This window comes from Ochotona princeps, chromosome 24 (assembly GCF_030435755.1).
Source record: "Ochotona princeps isolate mOchPri1 chromosome 24, mOchPri1.hap1, whole genome shotgun sequence".
Lineage (NCBI taxonomy): Eukaryota > Metazoa > Chordata > Mammalia > Lagomorpha > Ochotonidae > Ochotona > Ochotona princeps.
The window spans coordinates 14,186,893-14,200,284 of record NC_080855.1 but is presented as its reverse complement, the minus strand read 5'-3'; the positions used below and the strand labels follow the sequence as shown (position 1 = coordinate 14,200,284).

At 50.5% G+C, this 13,392-nt stretch overlaps 2 protein-coding genes across 9 annotated transcripts in view; one reads left to right on the top strand and one right to left on the bottom strand.

The window, feature by feature from the left end:
• CIITA (class II major histocompatibility complex transactivator) overlaps positions 1-2,772 on the bottom strand; it is a 66,064-nt gene extending 63,292 nt beyond the window's left edge. Inside the window, exon 1 of the mRNA XM_058681122.1 lies at positions 2,670-2,772. The gene's annotated coding sequence lies outside the window, so the exon portion shown is untranslated. The remainder of the gene's footprint in view (positions 1-2,669) is intronic.
• Positions 2,758-13,392, top strand: part of TVP23A (trans-golgi network vesicle protein 23 homolog A) — a 29,493-nt gene continuing 18,858 nt past the window's right edge. For 5 of the 8 annotated variants that reach the window (XM_058681127.1, XM_058681126.1, XM_058681125.1 and 2 more), the window contains exons 1-2: positions 2,758-2,931; positions 6,442-6,521. In XM_058681127.1, the coding sequence (XP_058537110.1) occupies positions 2,758-2,931; positions 6,442-6,521 (254 nt within the window). Of the gene's footprint in view, positions 2,932-6,092; positions 6,193-6,441; positions 6,522-13,392 lie in introns of those variants that run through there. The other 3 variants (XM_058681130.1, XM_058681129.1, XM_058681128.1) reach the window with 1 other exon arrangement.

Below are 13,392 nucleotides of genomic sequence, written 5' to 3'. Positions count from 1 at the left end.
TGCGCAGGCCCCTGACACCCACGTGGGTGACCTGCATTGGGCTCTGGAAGCATAGCTTTGGCTTAACACAGCTCCACTTCTTGTAGGCATTTGGGCAGTGAACCAATGCGTTGCAGCTCTCCTTCTGCCTCTCAAATAAATAAATGTTTTTTTAAATGAAAAGGATGGCTAAACTGATTTTCTTGAAAGAATTATTTCACATTCAAAAAAGGCAGTTACATAAAGAAGGAGACAGAGCGACAGGTCTTCCATCTGCTGGTTCATTCTGCAAATGGCAACAACAGCTGGAGTTGAGCTGATCCGAAGCCAGGAGCGCCCTCCGGATTTCCCACATGGATGTAGCGGCCCAAGAACTTGAACCACCCCCTGCAGCTTTTCCAGGCCATAAGTAAGGAGCTGTATCAGAAGTGGAGCAACTGGGATATGAACCAGAATCCATATGGGATGCAAGCACTACAGGCAGCAGCTCAGCCTATTGTACTATGGTACAGGCCCTGGGCAAATTCATTTTAACAATACATTTTCTTTAATCCAATATATTCAAAGGATGATCATTTTGATATGCAAACAAGTTAAACTTTATTCTTAAAATCTATCTTCTGTTTTCTTTCCTGCCTACTGAATTCCACTGTATGTTTTGCAGATAATGCTTCCCTGGGTCTTGCCCCATGTTGAGGCTTGAAAGTGACTCCGGGCGCCTAATCTGAGCACAGCAGCTTTGTTTTGGAACACTTAGCACACTTTTTGCTTTATTTTAAGCTGTTTTTATTTACTTTGAAAAAATTATTTTTATTTGAAAGATCAGATTTATAGAGAGAGAGACAGGAAAATCTTGCATCTGCTGGTTCCCTCCCCAAATGGCCACAACAGCTGGAGCTGAGCGTATCTGAATCCAGTAGTCAGGAGTTTCTTCTGGGTTTCCATGTGGACGCAGGGTCCCAAGGCTTTGGGCCATTCTCTGCGGCTCTCCCAGGTCATTAGCAGGGAGCTGGGTGCAAAGTGCAGTAGCCTGGACACAAAGCAATGCCCATGTGGGATGCTAGCACTTGCAGGTAGAGGATTAGCAAATTCAGCCATCATGCTAGACTCTTCACTCTTCTTTTGAAAATTTTATTTGCGGCCCTGGCATGATAGTCTAGTAGTTAAATTCTCACCAGGATCCCATATTGGCACTGGTTCTAATCACGATGGCCTAGCTTCCCATCCAGCTCCCTGCTTGTGGCCTGGGAAAGCAGTCAAAGATGGCCCAAAGCCTTGGGTCCCTGCACCTGCATGGGAGATTTAGAAGAAGCTCCTGGCTCCTGGCTTCATATCAGTGCAGGTCCTGTTGTTGTGGCCACTTGGGGAGTGAATCAACGGAAGGAAAATCTTCCTCTCTTTCTCTCCTGCTTTCTGTATATCTGACTTTCCGATTTAAAAAAAATGATAACTCTTTTAAAAATTTTATTTGCGGCCCTGGCACACTAGCCTAGTGGCTAAATCCTTGCTTGCACATGCCAGGATCCCATGTGGGTGCCAGTTTGCATCCAGACTGCTCCACTTCCCAGCCAACTCCCTGCTTATGACCTGGGAAAGCGGTCGAGGATGGCCCAAAGACTTGGGACCCTGTACCTGCGTGGGAGACCTGCAAGAGGCTCCTAGCTCCTGGCTCCCAGCTTCAGATCAGTTCAGCTCAGCTCTGGCCATTGCAGCCACTTGTGGAGTAAATCAGCGGATGGAAGATCTTTCTCCGTATCTCCTGTCTCTGTACATCTGCTTTTCCAATAAAAATAAATTAAAAATTAAAAAAAAGAAATGTGCAGAGCAGAGTGACAAAGAGGGAGAGATGGCGTAGAACTTTTTACCTAGTTCTAGTTTTGTTTTATTTTGTTCTAAGCTTGGCTGTATTTATTTATATACAACTAGAATTAAAACCCAGAGAAGGCTTGGGCCTTGGGTGTCTAAGTGCTTGTCTCTGTGCCCACACCCTGCAGGGATGAGATTTAGACACTGGGTAGGAATCTGAGTGGATATCCAACACTCAGCAGGTATCTCCATCAAGGTGGACGGCTGACGGTGGCCCCCTGAAGAGTGAGGGGTAAGGAGCCTTTGTTTGGGGTTCCCGCTCTTATTCCCCAACTGCCTTGCCCTGGCTGCAGGTGAAGAGCAGGATGTACCAGCATCAGGAGGGAGGAGCGCTGGGGAACAGATGTTCAGACAGGAAGGCCCTGAGTCCTGCTTCACCGGCCTGGAAGGACGCTGACCCGGAGTCATGCAGATGCCAGAAAACACCAGACACACGGAACTTGAGGTAAGCATCAGCTGATTTTAAAGTTTAGGTATATCCCTAACTTTACTTCCACTATTCAATTTCACTCCTGTATTAGGGCTAGATACAGAGACCCTGACTGGGGCGGAAGTGCAGACGCCCGGCTGGGTCTCAGTGAGTGCCGCTCCCGGCCTGTGCAGCCCCAGGTCCCCTCACGGCCCCCTCACGAACCCTATTCATTTTCCTCAGCACCCCCATGTCCATCGCGCAACACCGCGTCCACCCTCTGCGGCGCCCGGGGCCGTCGCCGTCCGCCAGACCACGGCCCCACGTGCCCCCCCGCGGCCTCTGGGCCCCGGAGTCACACCCAACCTCGGGGCAGGACCCCTGGGGTCAGTGGGGGCACAGCCATCTGCCCTACCTCTGTCTCAGGCGCCATTTGTCCTGGGGTGTTCATTCAGGGTGACAGGGCCTCATAGTCTCTCAGGAAACACCAGCTCCGTGCCGCCATGCAGATGTCCTTGCCGGAAGTATGGGGTTCACTTCCAGTGCGTTTCCGGACCATCCGGGTTCCTGTGCCCTGGGGTCAGAGGGCGGCTGTTTGCCGAGCCCGTATTCTGAGGGGGAGCTTTCTACGCGGGTTTTCTGTGGTTCCGTGCGAAATGTGGCTTCACTTTGCTGAGGTAAGCCTTCTGCCCATGGCCACAGTGTCCTTCCCACCATGGCCGCCTGACTCCCTGTGTGCCCCTCCAGGGGTCACCCAATGCCCGAGTTGCCCAAGCCCAGATTGGGGTCCTCACTGGCTCCAGGATAGGGTGCCCACTTGCAGCTCTGCGCCCCTCTCCTTCAAGCCCCCCTGGGCCATCAGAGAATGTGGAGGAGGTCAGGCAGTCCCCAAACTCTGTCTTCCCAGGAACCCACCCACCCCTCCCTGGTGCTGTACTGAAAAGCAGATTCCTAACCTGAGTTTGGACATTCCAAAGGCTTAGCGTGGGCCTCCAACCTTTAGCTTTTCTCTTCTTTTCTAAGATTTTAAAATTTGTATTGGAAAGGCAGATTTACAGAGAGAAGAGATACAGAGAGAAAGATCTCCCATCCACTGATTCATTCCCCAAGTGGCTGCAATGGCAGGAGCCAAGGCAATTTGAAGTTAGGAACTTCTTCTGGGTCCCCTACAAAAGTACAGGATCCCAAGGCTTTGGACTGTCCTTCACTGCCCTCCCAGACCACAAGCAGGGAGCTGGATGGGAAGTGGAGCACCTGGGACACAAATTGATGCCTGTATGGGATCCCAGTCTGTGCAAGGCAAGGATTTAACCACTAGGCTATCGCACCAGACCCTAACCTTTCTCTTTTAAAAAGTGACCTTAATGCAGCTACTTTTTTAAGGCTAATTTTGAAAGGCAGAGTTCTGTACACACACACACACACACACACACACACACACACACACGGTGGCAGGAGGTGAGAGAGGGAGAGAAAGGGAAGGAAAGAAATTTTCCATCCTGTGACTACAACCTGCAGGGCTGGACTAGGTAAGAGCCAGGAGCCTGGAACTCCATCCGGGTCTCCCAGGTGGATGGCAGGGCCTGAGCATTTAGGCTACCCTTCTGCTGCTTTACCAGGTATATTAGTAGGAAGCTGGATCGAAAGTGGAACCACTGGCGCTCATATGGGATGCCAGCATTACAACTGGCTTTACCCATTGCAACACCGCTCTGGCCCTAGCAGCAGCTGGTTTATTATCAACCACTAGTTATTGGCAAATAGGCCCTGTCCACTGCCACATTTAGGACATTGGCCCCCATAGAGGGCTATACAGATTGTGTGTGTGTGTGTGTGTGTGTGTGTGTGTGTGAGAGAGAGAGAGAGAGAGAGAGAGACAGACAGAGAGAATGCTTTCTCAGGGGGAGAAGCAATAGAGTCCCAGGCCTGACCCAGGATGGGTGTCTGAGTCCTCTGAGCCACATGGAACAAGGCAGGGAGGAAAGAGGGGAGTGGCCTGCGGAAGACAGGCATCCGCACAGTGACAACTGAGAATGTCAGTTGGCCCTAAGAGGGGCTTCCAAGGGGGGTTTCCCACCTTCCGGCCTCAATTCAACAGACACCAGCTGCTGGTGATTTTCGGGGTAAGAGGAAAAGCCCCTAAATGTTCTAAAACTGCTGCCTACCTCCACCTGCCCCCCACTCCCACTCCAGCTTCTCCCCTGCTCCCAGAATTCTGGGGCTCCAGGAAGAGGCATCTCTGAATCCAGCGTTCTCGTCCTGTGTGGTATGGGCTGTGGACAGAAAGTCAGGCCCTGGGGTATGGTGGAGCCAAGGAAACTCTGCTGGACACAACAGCAGCAGCTCGGAGGACAAAAAACCCTCAGGCCCTGTCAAGACCTACATCCCATCCTTCAACCACACACACCAGTCAGAATCCACAGCTTACCTTTTGATTTCTGAAGGGTGAGAAGTACCAGTCAAAGCTGGCCAACTGGAAGCTATAAAATCCAAGAAACCTAATTCAAGTGGTTTCTAATGGGGCTTTAGTTGCTGAAAGGAGTCGGTTAGAATGGAAATAGAAAAGGTCGAACAAAGATTTATTTGAAAGGCAGATTTATAGAGAGAAGGAGACACACACACACACACACACACACACACACACACACACACAGATCTTCCATCCGCTGGTTTACTTCCCAAATGGCTGCAACAGCCAGAGCGGAGCCAATCTGAAGCCAGGAGCCAGGAGCTTCTTCTGGACCTCTCATATGGGATTCAGGGACCCAAAGACTTGGGCTGCTCTCTGCTGCTTTTCCAGGCCATAAGCAGGGAGCTGGATGGGAAATGGAGCAATGAGGACTAGAACTGGTGCCCATATAGGATGCCATTGCTGCTGACTAAGGATTAGCCTGTTGAGCCATTGCAATAGCCCTGGGGAATGTTTTCATAGCCTAGCTGGGAAACCAGCCTAAGTGAGAAAGCAAAGGTGACAAAGAAAGATAAGATTTCACTGATAGGTTACCCTTGCTCAGTCAGTCTTAGGAGCATTGAGAAGGCAGACAGTCCTCCCCACCGACAGGCCCCAAGATAGGACTTGTTTTCTGTCCTGTGCAAGTCACAACCAAATGGTAAGAATGGGAGGCTAAAAGGCAAGATGAGCTTGCCATACAAGAAACACTTAAAAACCCTTGGATGAAATTCCAGACTTGAGCCCGCCTTTTCCCTGCCTAAGGAAACAAACTGGCTCCATCACTGACCAATCAAAGGAAGACCACAAGGACCATGCTGGCCAATGGCCTTCATATCTGGGAATTAGGCTCTAGCTGCCCAGCTCCTGGCTGTGCACTTTGCAATATAAATGCCTATTTTTCCCCCAGCCACTCCCATGTCAGTAATGAGCTTACTGGGTACCAGGGATTGGATTCAGATTTGCGGGGGGGGGGGGTTTCCTTTAACCAGTTTTGGTGTTTCTTCTAAACCAACTCTGTGTCAGGCATGGATCTCAGCGAGGTTCCAGGTGACCTATCCCCTTGGTTAGGCTCGGAAATCTTTTTCTAACGACCCCGGGGATTCTTGCACGCAGACCTTAAGCAAACGGAACACCAACACTAGTCACTGACCACTCCGGCTATGCCTCCACTGTCCTCGGCCACCCATTCAGTCCCCTCAGCTCTGTCCCCTCCTGTAGCTGCCCTCTCTGCAGGCTCCACCGGAGCCCTTGAGGCACCTGCTTTTTTCTTCCAGGGCGCTTTTCCTCTAGGACCCTCCTGGGCCCCGCCCAGTGCCGGTAGCCGAGCCCCCTCCCCAGCCCGCGACTGCGCTCTGAGCCGCGCGCCCCGCCCCAAACCGGGCGCCGGCTCCAATCCCAGCCTGCCGGCCGTGCACCCCCTGAGGTGGCTAGCAAGCGCTGAATCTGGGGTGTGGACGACCTTGCGGTTTCTGGGAGGATGAAGCAGGTAGGGCTGCGGGGAACCCGAGGGGATGGGAATGTGATGACAAGCTCGGGAGGAGCCTGCGGGAGCGCTGGGAGGGGCTGGGCTGCATCCCTGGGGTCTGGCTGGTGGAGAAGGCCTGCCATTTCAGCCACCTGAGTGGAGATTGGGAGGCACTTGGGAGGCTGTGGAGGTGCGTGGAGACCAGCCCTAGGGGTGCGTGGGAGTTAGAGGGGGGAGGAGCCTACCACCTGCCCCATGGCGTCTCCCCAGACCCTGGTGGACGATACTGAGGATGTGTCCCTGGACTTCGGCAATGAAGAGGAGCTAGCCTTAAGAAAAGCCAAGATCAGGTATGTTTGGGCAAGCGTTGCCCAGTGCTGTGGATGCATTCGTTTTCCTACTGCAGGATTCCTGTGCTCCTGGGACCTGCAGTCCTGGTGGGGGAAGGGAAAAGGACTGGAGCTAGTATCCGACAAGAAAACAAAGGCATTCACCAAATAGCATGGGAAGTATTAGAAGGAAAATCAGCTGTGTGATGAAAGAGTAACTGGGGAAGGCCAGTTGCCTTAGTGCAGCCAGGGAGGGCCCCTCAGAGGAGGTGACTCTGGAATAAGATGCTGACAGCTATGGCAGTCTGTGGAGGAACACCAACTATGTGGCCCTGAGGCTACACTAGAGTGTCAGGGAAGCCACTGGGGCTACAGGAGTGGGAGGTCGGCAACAGGCTGGAGAGACTGAAAAAGCCTTGGGGTTTCACTCCAGTTGTTGGTCTGTGCTAGCCAGGCAGGCCCATCCTACGTCAAGCCATGTGCCTGTCCAATGGAACCAGCCAGCTCTAGTCTGGAAATACCCACTGCGCAGCTGTCCTCACCCACTGCTTTACCCCACCTCCCCTTCCAGTTCTTGGGAGCCACCTGGTGTGGGGGTCCTGGCACCTCAATGCTGTCCTTTCTAAATATCTCTGATGTTGTTTTAATATCAAGTTATCTAATTCAAATTCACTGATCCCCAGAATGGAGCAGATAGATGCTGTTGGTTCCCCATGACCATGAGGACCAACCACCCTAAACGTACTGGCTCCAAACAGCACAGTTTTACGTTATAATTCTGCAAACCTCAAGACCAGTTTTACCTGGGCCCAGGCTCAATATTTCTTGGTTGTAAGGCGTGCCTCGGGCCTTGTCAGATGCTTTGGCAGGGTCCTTGGCCTCAGCTACATCCACTTACAAGATTGACAGATACTGCTGAATACCTTCTGGGCGGGGGGCAAACTCACCCCCAGTTGCAAACCAAGTCAGTGGTGTTGAGTACATGCACATTCTGGTGAAACAGGGCGTTTTCATCTTGAAAAACTGAAACCCTCTCTCCGTTACCCCTGGGACCCATGGTAACTGCCATTTCACTTTCTGTCTGTCTGACTTGGGCTCCACTGGGCACCTCCTAGAAGTGCAGTCATGTGGCATTTGTCCTCTGGCCTTATGCTTGTATCTCATAGCATCATGCCGTCAAGTTCGTCCACGTTGTAGCAGGTGCCAGAGTGTTTATCCTTGTTGAATCTGAGTCATATTCCATTGTATGGAGGGACCACGTTTGTTTATCCATTCATCTATCAATGGACACTTGGGTTATTTCCGTTTCTTGGCTATGAAGAATAGTGATGCAATGAACACGAATATGCACATATTTCTTTGCTACCCTACTTTGATCCTTTTGTGTTGCTAGATCATGTGGTAATTCTGTTTCTAGTGTTTTTCATAGCAGTGGCCACATGTTATCTCTCACCAAAACTGTACAAGGGTTCCAATTTCTCCACATGGTTGCCTGCACTTGTTATTTCCCATTTGGTTTTGTTACAGAAGCCAATGACAGGCGTAGGGTGTTATCTCAAGGTTGTCTGCCTTGGTGTTTCCCTGATGACAGTGATGCTGAGTGTCTTTTCAAGTACCTGGTGCCTGTGTGGACTTCATCTTTAGAAGAGTGTCTATCAGATCCATTGCCCACTTGATTTTTTCATTCATTTGAGAGGCAATGATGGAAATGCAGACGGAAAGAGTTCTCGTCCACTGGTTCCCTTTGCAGATGCCCATCATGGCCCCCAGCTAGGAACAGAAACTCAGTCAGGGTCTCCCAGGTGGGTGGCAGGGACCCAAGTTCTTAACCGTTTTGCTGCTTTCTGGGGTGCACATTAGCAAAAAGCTGGAATTGAAAATCAAGCTGCAAGTAAACTCAGGCACTCCAGTGTGAGATGTGGGCCCTTTAATTACCTGGTCAAATGCTCACCCTCTTTGCCCACTTTTTAATCAGATTATTTGACTTTTTGTTGTTGAGTTCTCTGTATTTTCTGATTATTAACCTCCTACCATATATATGAAGTGTGAATATCTCCTCCCGTTCCTTAGGTTGCCTTTTTGCTCTGTTGATGAGATGTGAAAACACAGAAGTTTTTGTTGGATATAATTCCATTTGTCACTCTTTAATTTTTTAAAATGTTATTGTTCATTTTATTTGAAACACAGACAGACAAAAAAGATCTTCCATTCTCTGGTTCACTACCAAATGCTTGCAACTGCTGGGGCTGGGCCAGGCTGAAATCAGGACCTAGAAACTTAGTCCATGTCTGCCAAATGAATAGTAAGGACCCAGCCACTGGAGCCATCACATGCTACCACTCAGGGTTTGCATTAGCAGGAAGCTGGAAGTGAAGTCAGGACAGGAACACAAGCACTCCCTTATCTCTCTCAGATTATTTATTTGAAAGTCAGAGGGACAAGGAGGGAGGGAAATCCTCCAACCATTGGTTCACTCCTTAAATGGCTGTAATGGCCAGGGTCAGGCCAAAACCAGGAAGTAGGAGTTTCTTCCAGGCCTCCCATATGGGTGGTAGGGGCCAAGCAGTTAGGTTATCTTCCACTGCTTTCCAGGGTGAATTAGCAGAGAGCTGGATAAGAAGTGGAGGACAAGCTGGTGCCCAAATAGCATGTCACTGTCACAGGCATCTGCTCAACCCACTATACCACAACACCACCCCCTCCCATGTGGCATCTGCCTGTGATTTTAATGTTAAATTATGTTTCCATTGTGTTTTTTCATTGATGGTAGTTCAGATATTGAAAATTCATGTTTTTCAAGAAAACAATTCAGTGTGGTTTTCGGTGTATTCATGAGATTGTGCAACCGTCACACTGTAGTTTCAGAATTTTTTCACTAGCTGAAATCGAAGCCTTATAACCACTCAGCAGTCACTTCCCATTTTCCCCTGCCCCAAGATCTGGGCAGCCTTACGAGTGTGTCTGTTCTGGACATTTCATATTGATGGCATCTGCTGGGAATCAGGGTTTCCCAGCAGGCTATATGCAAACCAATGGAAAGCAGTTTCTTGGATGGGATTGGTTCCTGTGACCACAGAGGCTGAAAAGTTCCCAGATCTGCTGGCCACAGCTATAGACCCAGGTCCAGCTCCAGTCCAGGCCCCAAGGGCCCAGCCCCAGGGGGTGCCGGTGTCTGAAAGCAGAGCATGGAGACCCAGCTAACAACACACGTTCCCTTCTCCCTCCACCTTTCTGTTCTGTGTGCAGCCAGGCAGGTTCGAGGATGCCTCTTTGAGAGTGATTCAAATGCTAACCTGTTCCAGAAAAATCCTTCCAGATACCCACAGCCATTTGGGCAGCCCCTTAGCCCAGTCACAGTGACACATAACATTATACAATATGTGGCTTGTGTCTGAACTCTTTCACTTAGCATGGTGGCATTTCCAGGTTCATCCAAGTCTTGGTGTTTATCATCATGCCATTGCTTTTTATGGCAGAATGGTGGTCTGTGGTGTGGCTGTACTGTACTGCATTTATCCATTCAGGAGCTGTGGACCTCAGAGCTGTGTGTGTTCCTTAGTTCTGAGGAGCCATGTTGCCATGAACTTTGGGGTGTAAGTTTGGGTTCAGTCCTCTTACATGCCTTCTAGGAGGGAAGTTGCTGTGTCTTGCTATGTCTCCATGGCCCACTTTCAGCACATGAGGCTGGCCTGGGCTTTTGGTCAGGCAGGCCTAGATTTGGATCTCAATTCCGCTGTTTCCCAGGCAAGTTTCTTTATCCCTGCAGTGTGGCAATGTGTGTGAGTTGGCAGGCACCCAGTGAGGCTCAAGGAAACTACTTTCCTCAACTTTCTAGAAGGATGAGAGCCAGCGATGTAACACCACCTGCCTCCTCTCTGGCGTTGTCACCTGCAGGGTTTGTGTCTGACTGCCAGAGCCTGGGCCCAAGTGCTGATGGTCACCTTGAGTCAGAAAACCACAGCCTTTCTTTCTGTACTAACCTTTCTCATGCTTCTGTTCACCCAGGCCCAGTGCACAGCTCCCCTTACCCTGGGGCAGCCAGCAGATGAATGGGATCATCCCAGGGAGGCCCCTGTTGCTATGCAACAGGTCATTCCTGGTCAGGCCTGATTCAGCCTAGCTAAGGGTTAACCTTTTGGTTATAGTGACCTGGAACTTGAACAGAGAACATAGCACCTTCCACAGCCTCAGTTTTCTCCTCTGTGAAATAGGCAAGAGGAAGGGGATCCATCATCAGGTTGTGTGAACCTGCTAAGTGGAATGACAAGAGTTTGTACAACAGGCTGGCACCATGGCCTAATAGACTAATCCTCTACCTGCAGCACCAGCATTCCACTGGGTATCAGCTTGTGTCCCGACAGCCCTAATTCCCATCCAGCTTCCTCCTTATAGCCTGGAAAAGCAGTCGAGGATGGCTCAAAGCCTTGGGACTCTGCAACCCACATGGAGACCCAGAAGAAGCTCCTGGCTCCTGGCTTCTGGCTTCAGATCAGCTCAGCTCCAGCCCTTGTGGCCATTTGGGCAGTGAGCCAGTGGAAGGAAGATCTTTCTTTCTCTGTCTCTCCATCTTTCTATAAATCTGACTTTCAAAAAAACTTATTAAAATAAATAGAAGTTTATACGACAAGCCTAGCATGGCCCCAGTTCCTGGTGAGGGCTGTAAGAACAGTACCCAGTACTGGTGTGACTTTGTAGCCTGTCTCTGCTGGAGCACAGGCGTGTACTTGGCTGGGACAGGCTGTCATACTGGGGCTCTCCCTGGAGTTGGAAACTGTCCTTCCTCTGGGAAGTTGGCTTTATGCCCTCAAGGCACGGTCTATGTGGACTGCTGCACCCAAAGGTCAGAGGTTCCAGTGAGTCCTCTCTAGCAGGTCCTGCCTTGACCACATTTCCTGGACTTGGTTTTAGCCTCGGGTATCAGAGCCGGTTCATTGGTCAGTGCTATGCAGATGGTCCCTGTTCACCCTGGTGGGTATCCCATTGAGAATGCTATTGGAGGCTACAGGAAGTCATGTGTTCATGCAGGCCAAGCCTAAAGGCGATGTCACATGGAGCCCAGACCACCTCTGTAAATCCCTCACTAGCTGTTGCAGGAGTCATCCACAATGAATTTAGCTATTTTTTTTCCATTTCTTTTCGTTTTATTTGAAAGGCAGAGAAACAGATTTTGTATCTGCTGGTTTATGTCCCAAACACCTGTAAGTAGGTTTGGGTCAGGTGGGACCTGGGAACTGGACACAGGTCTGAGGTGGCAGGGACCCAACAGGATGCCCATGAACAGGGATGTGGATCGGAAGCTTAGGGGCTGAAACTTGAACTAGGCACTGTGCTATGGGGTCTGGGCCACCCGAACAGCACCTTGAGTTATGCAATCAACTTCGTGTGAACACAACGATAAGAAGGGGAAGTTGCACTGTCAAGGGTTTAAGGAGTGAAGTTCCAAATAAGAACTGCTGGGCCCTGATCAAAGAGAACTGAAAAACACCTGCCCCAATCCTGTTTGTCTTCCCCCAGTTGAATACGAAAGTTGCCCTCAACGCAGGCCCTGGAGGAAGTCCTCAGTGGTTTTGGTTGGGAGGGGGGCATTGCATTGGAGGGCAAGTAGTGTCCCTCACTTCACTGTCCACAGGCACTCTTGTGTCTTCCCTGGAGTAGTTCACTTCATGTGCTTCATAAACCTGTGAGTGCATGCAGCCCCGGAGCTCACATCTGTCCACACCTGTGCCCACAGGAGCCAGGGTGGGATGTGCGGGGCTGTGGAACAGCAGGTGCAGGGTCTCCATCTTACACTTGCCCTGGGGACACCTTTCTGTTTTCCCTCCATCCCAGCTGCCCCAAGAGGTTTATACCCCTTAGAGGGCTGGATCCCTCTGAGTTGCGGGGCCATGTGGCATGGGGGCAGCCAAGCAGCAGAAACACCCTGTCCCCAGCTGGGACAGCCAGTGTCTGGAGACCCTGCCCCATGCCCTGCAAACATTCCTGATGCCTGTGACATGAACCCAGGGGAAGCTGGGGACTGGGATCAGGGGAAGAGGGGGGAACAGGTGACAGTACAGAGGAGGGTTAGGTGGCCTCTCATTATTACTCTTGACATACTAACAAGTCTCTGGTACATGTGTAGCCATGTGCACATGCACTCTAGCCCCTGTGTGACACACACAGTCATATTTACACACATACTCATATACACAACAGCCATTAGGGACACCAACAGCCATGCATACACACACTGTAGTCCCTGTGTGACACACACAGTCATACGCACACACACATACACATACTCCAGCCCCTGTGTGACACACACCCCATGTGCACACACACACAAACACACTCCAGCCCTTGTGTTATATCTACAGTCCTGTGCACACACACACACACACAAACATATTCCAGCCCCTGTGTGACACACCCCATTGTCCCTGGCCCTCTGAAATCTGTGCTGAAAATGCAGAAATGGGGCATGTAAGCAGCTCCCCATTGCGAGATGATTGTTGAACTTTAAGGAAGGTCCATGGTTACCCAGGAAAATAGCCCACAGAATCGGGGAACTAAACAGATTTCGGTTCTCTTTGATCCAGGCCCAGCCATGCTTATTTTGAAATTAACTCCTGGAACCTCTAGCAGCATAACTTCCCCTTACTCAAATTTGTGTTCACATGAAATTGATTGCATAAGCCCCGCTCCCCGTGGAATCCCTGAGGGCTGGTTTCTGCTGAGTGGTGACCCACATGGCCTGGGAAGGCGTTTGTGGAAAGGCAGGGCATGGGTCTGCAGCTTGACCATGTGCGTCCTTTAATTCACATACTCGTGTGTTCATTAATCAACAAAAGCCTTCAAGGTCCTTTGTGTGCCATGTACCATACAAGGAAGCTTGGACACTACCAGCCAGCCC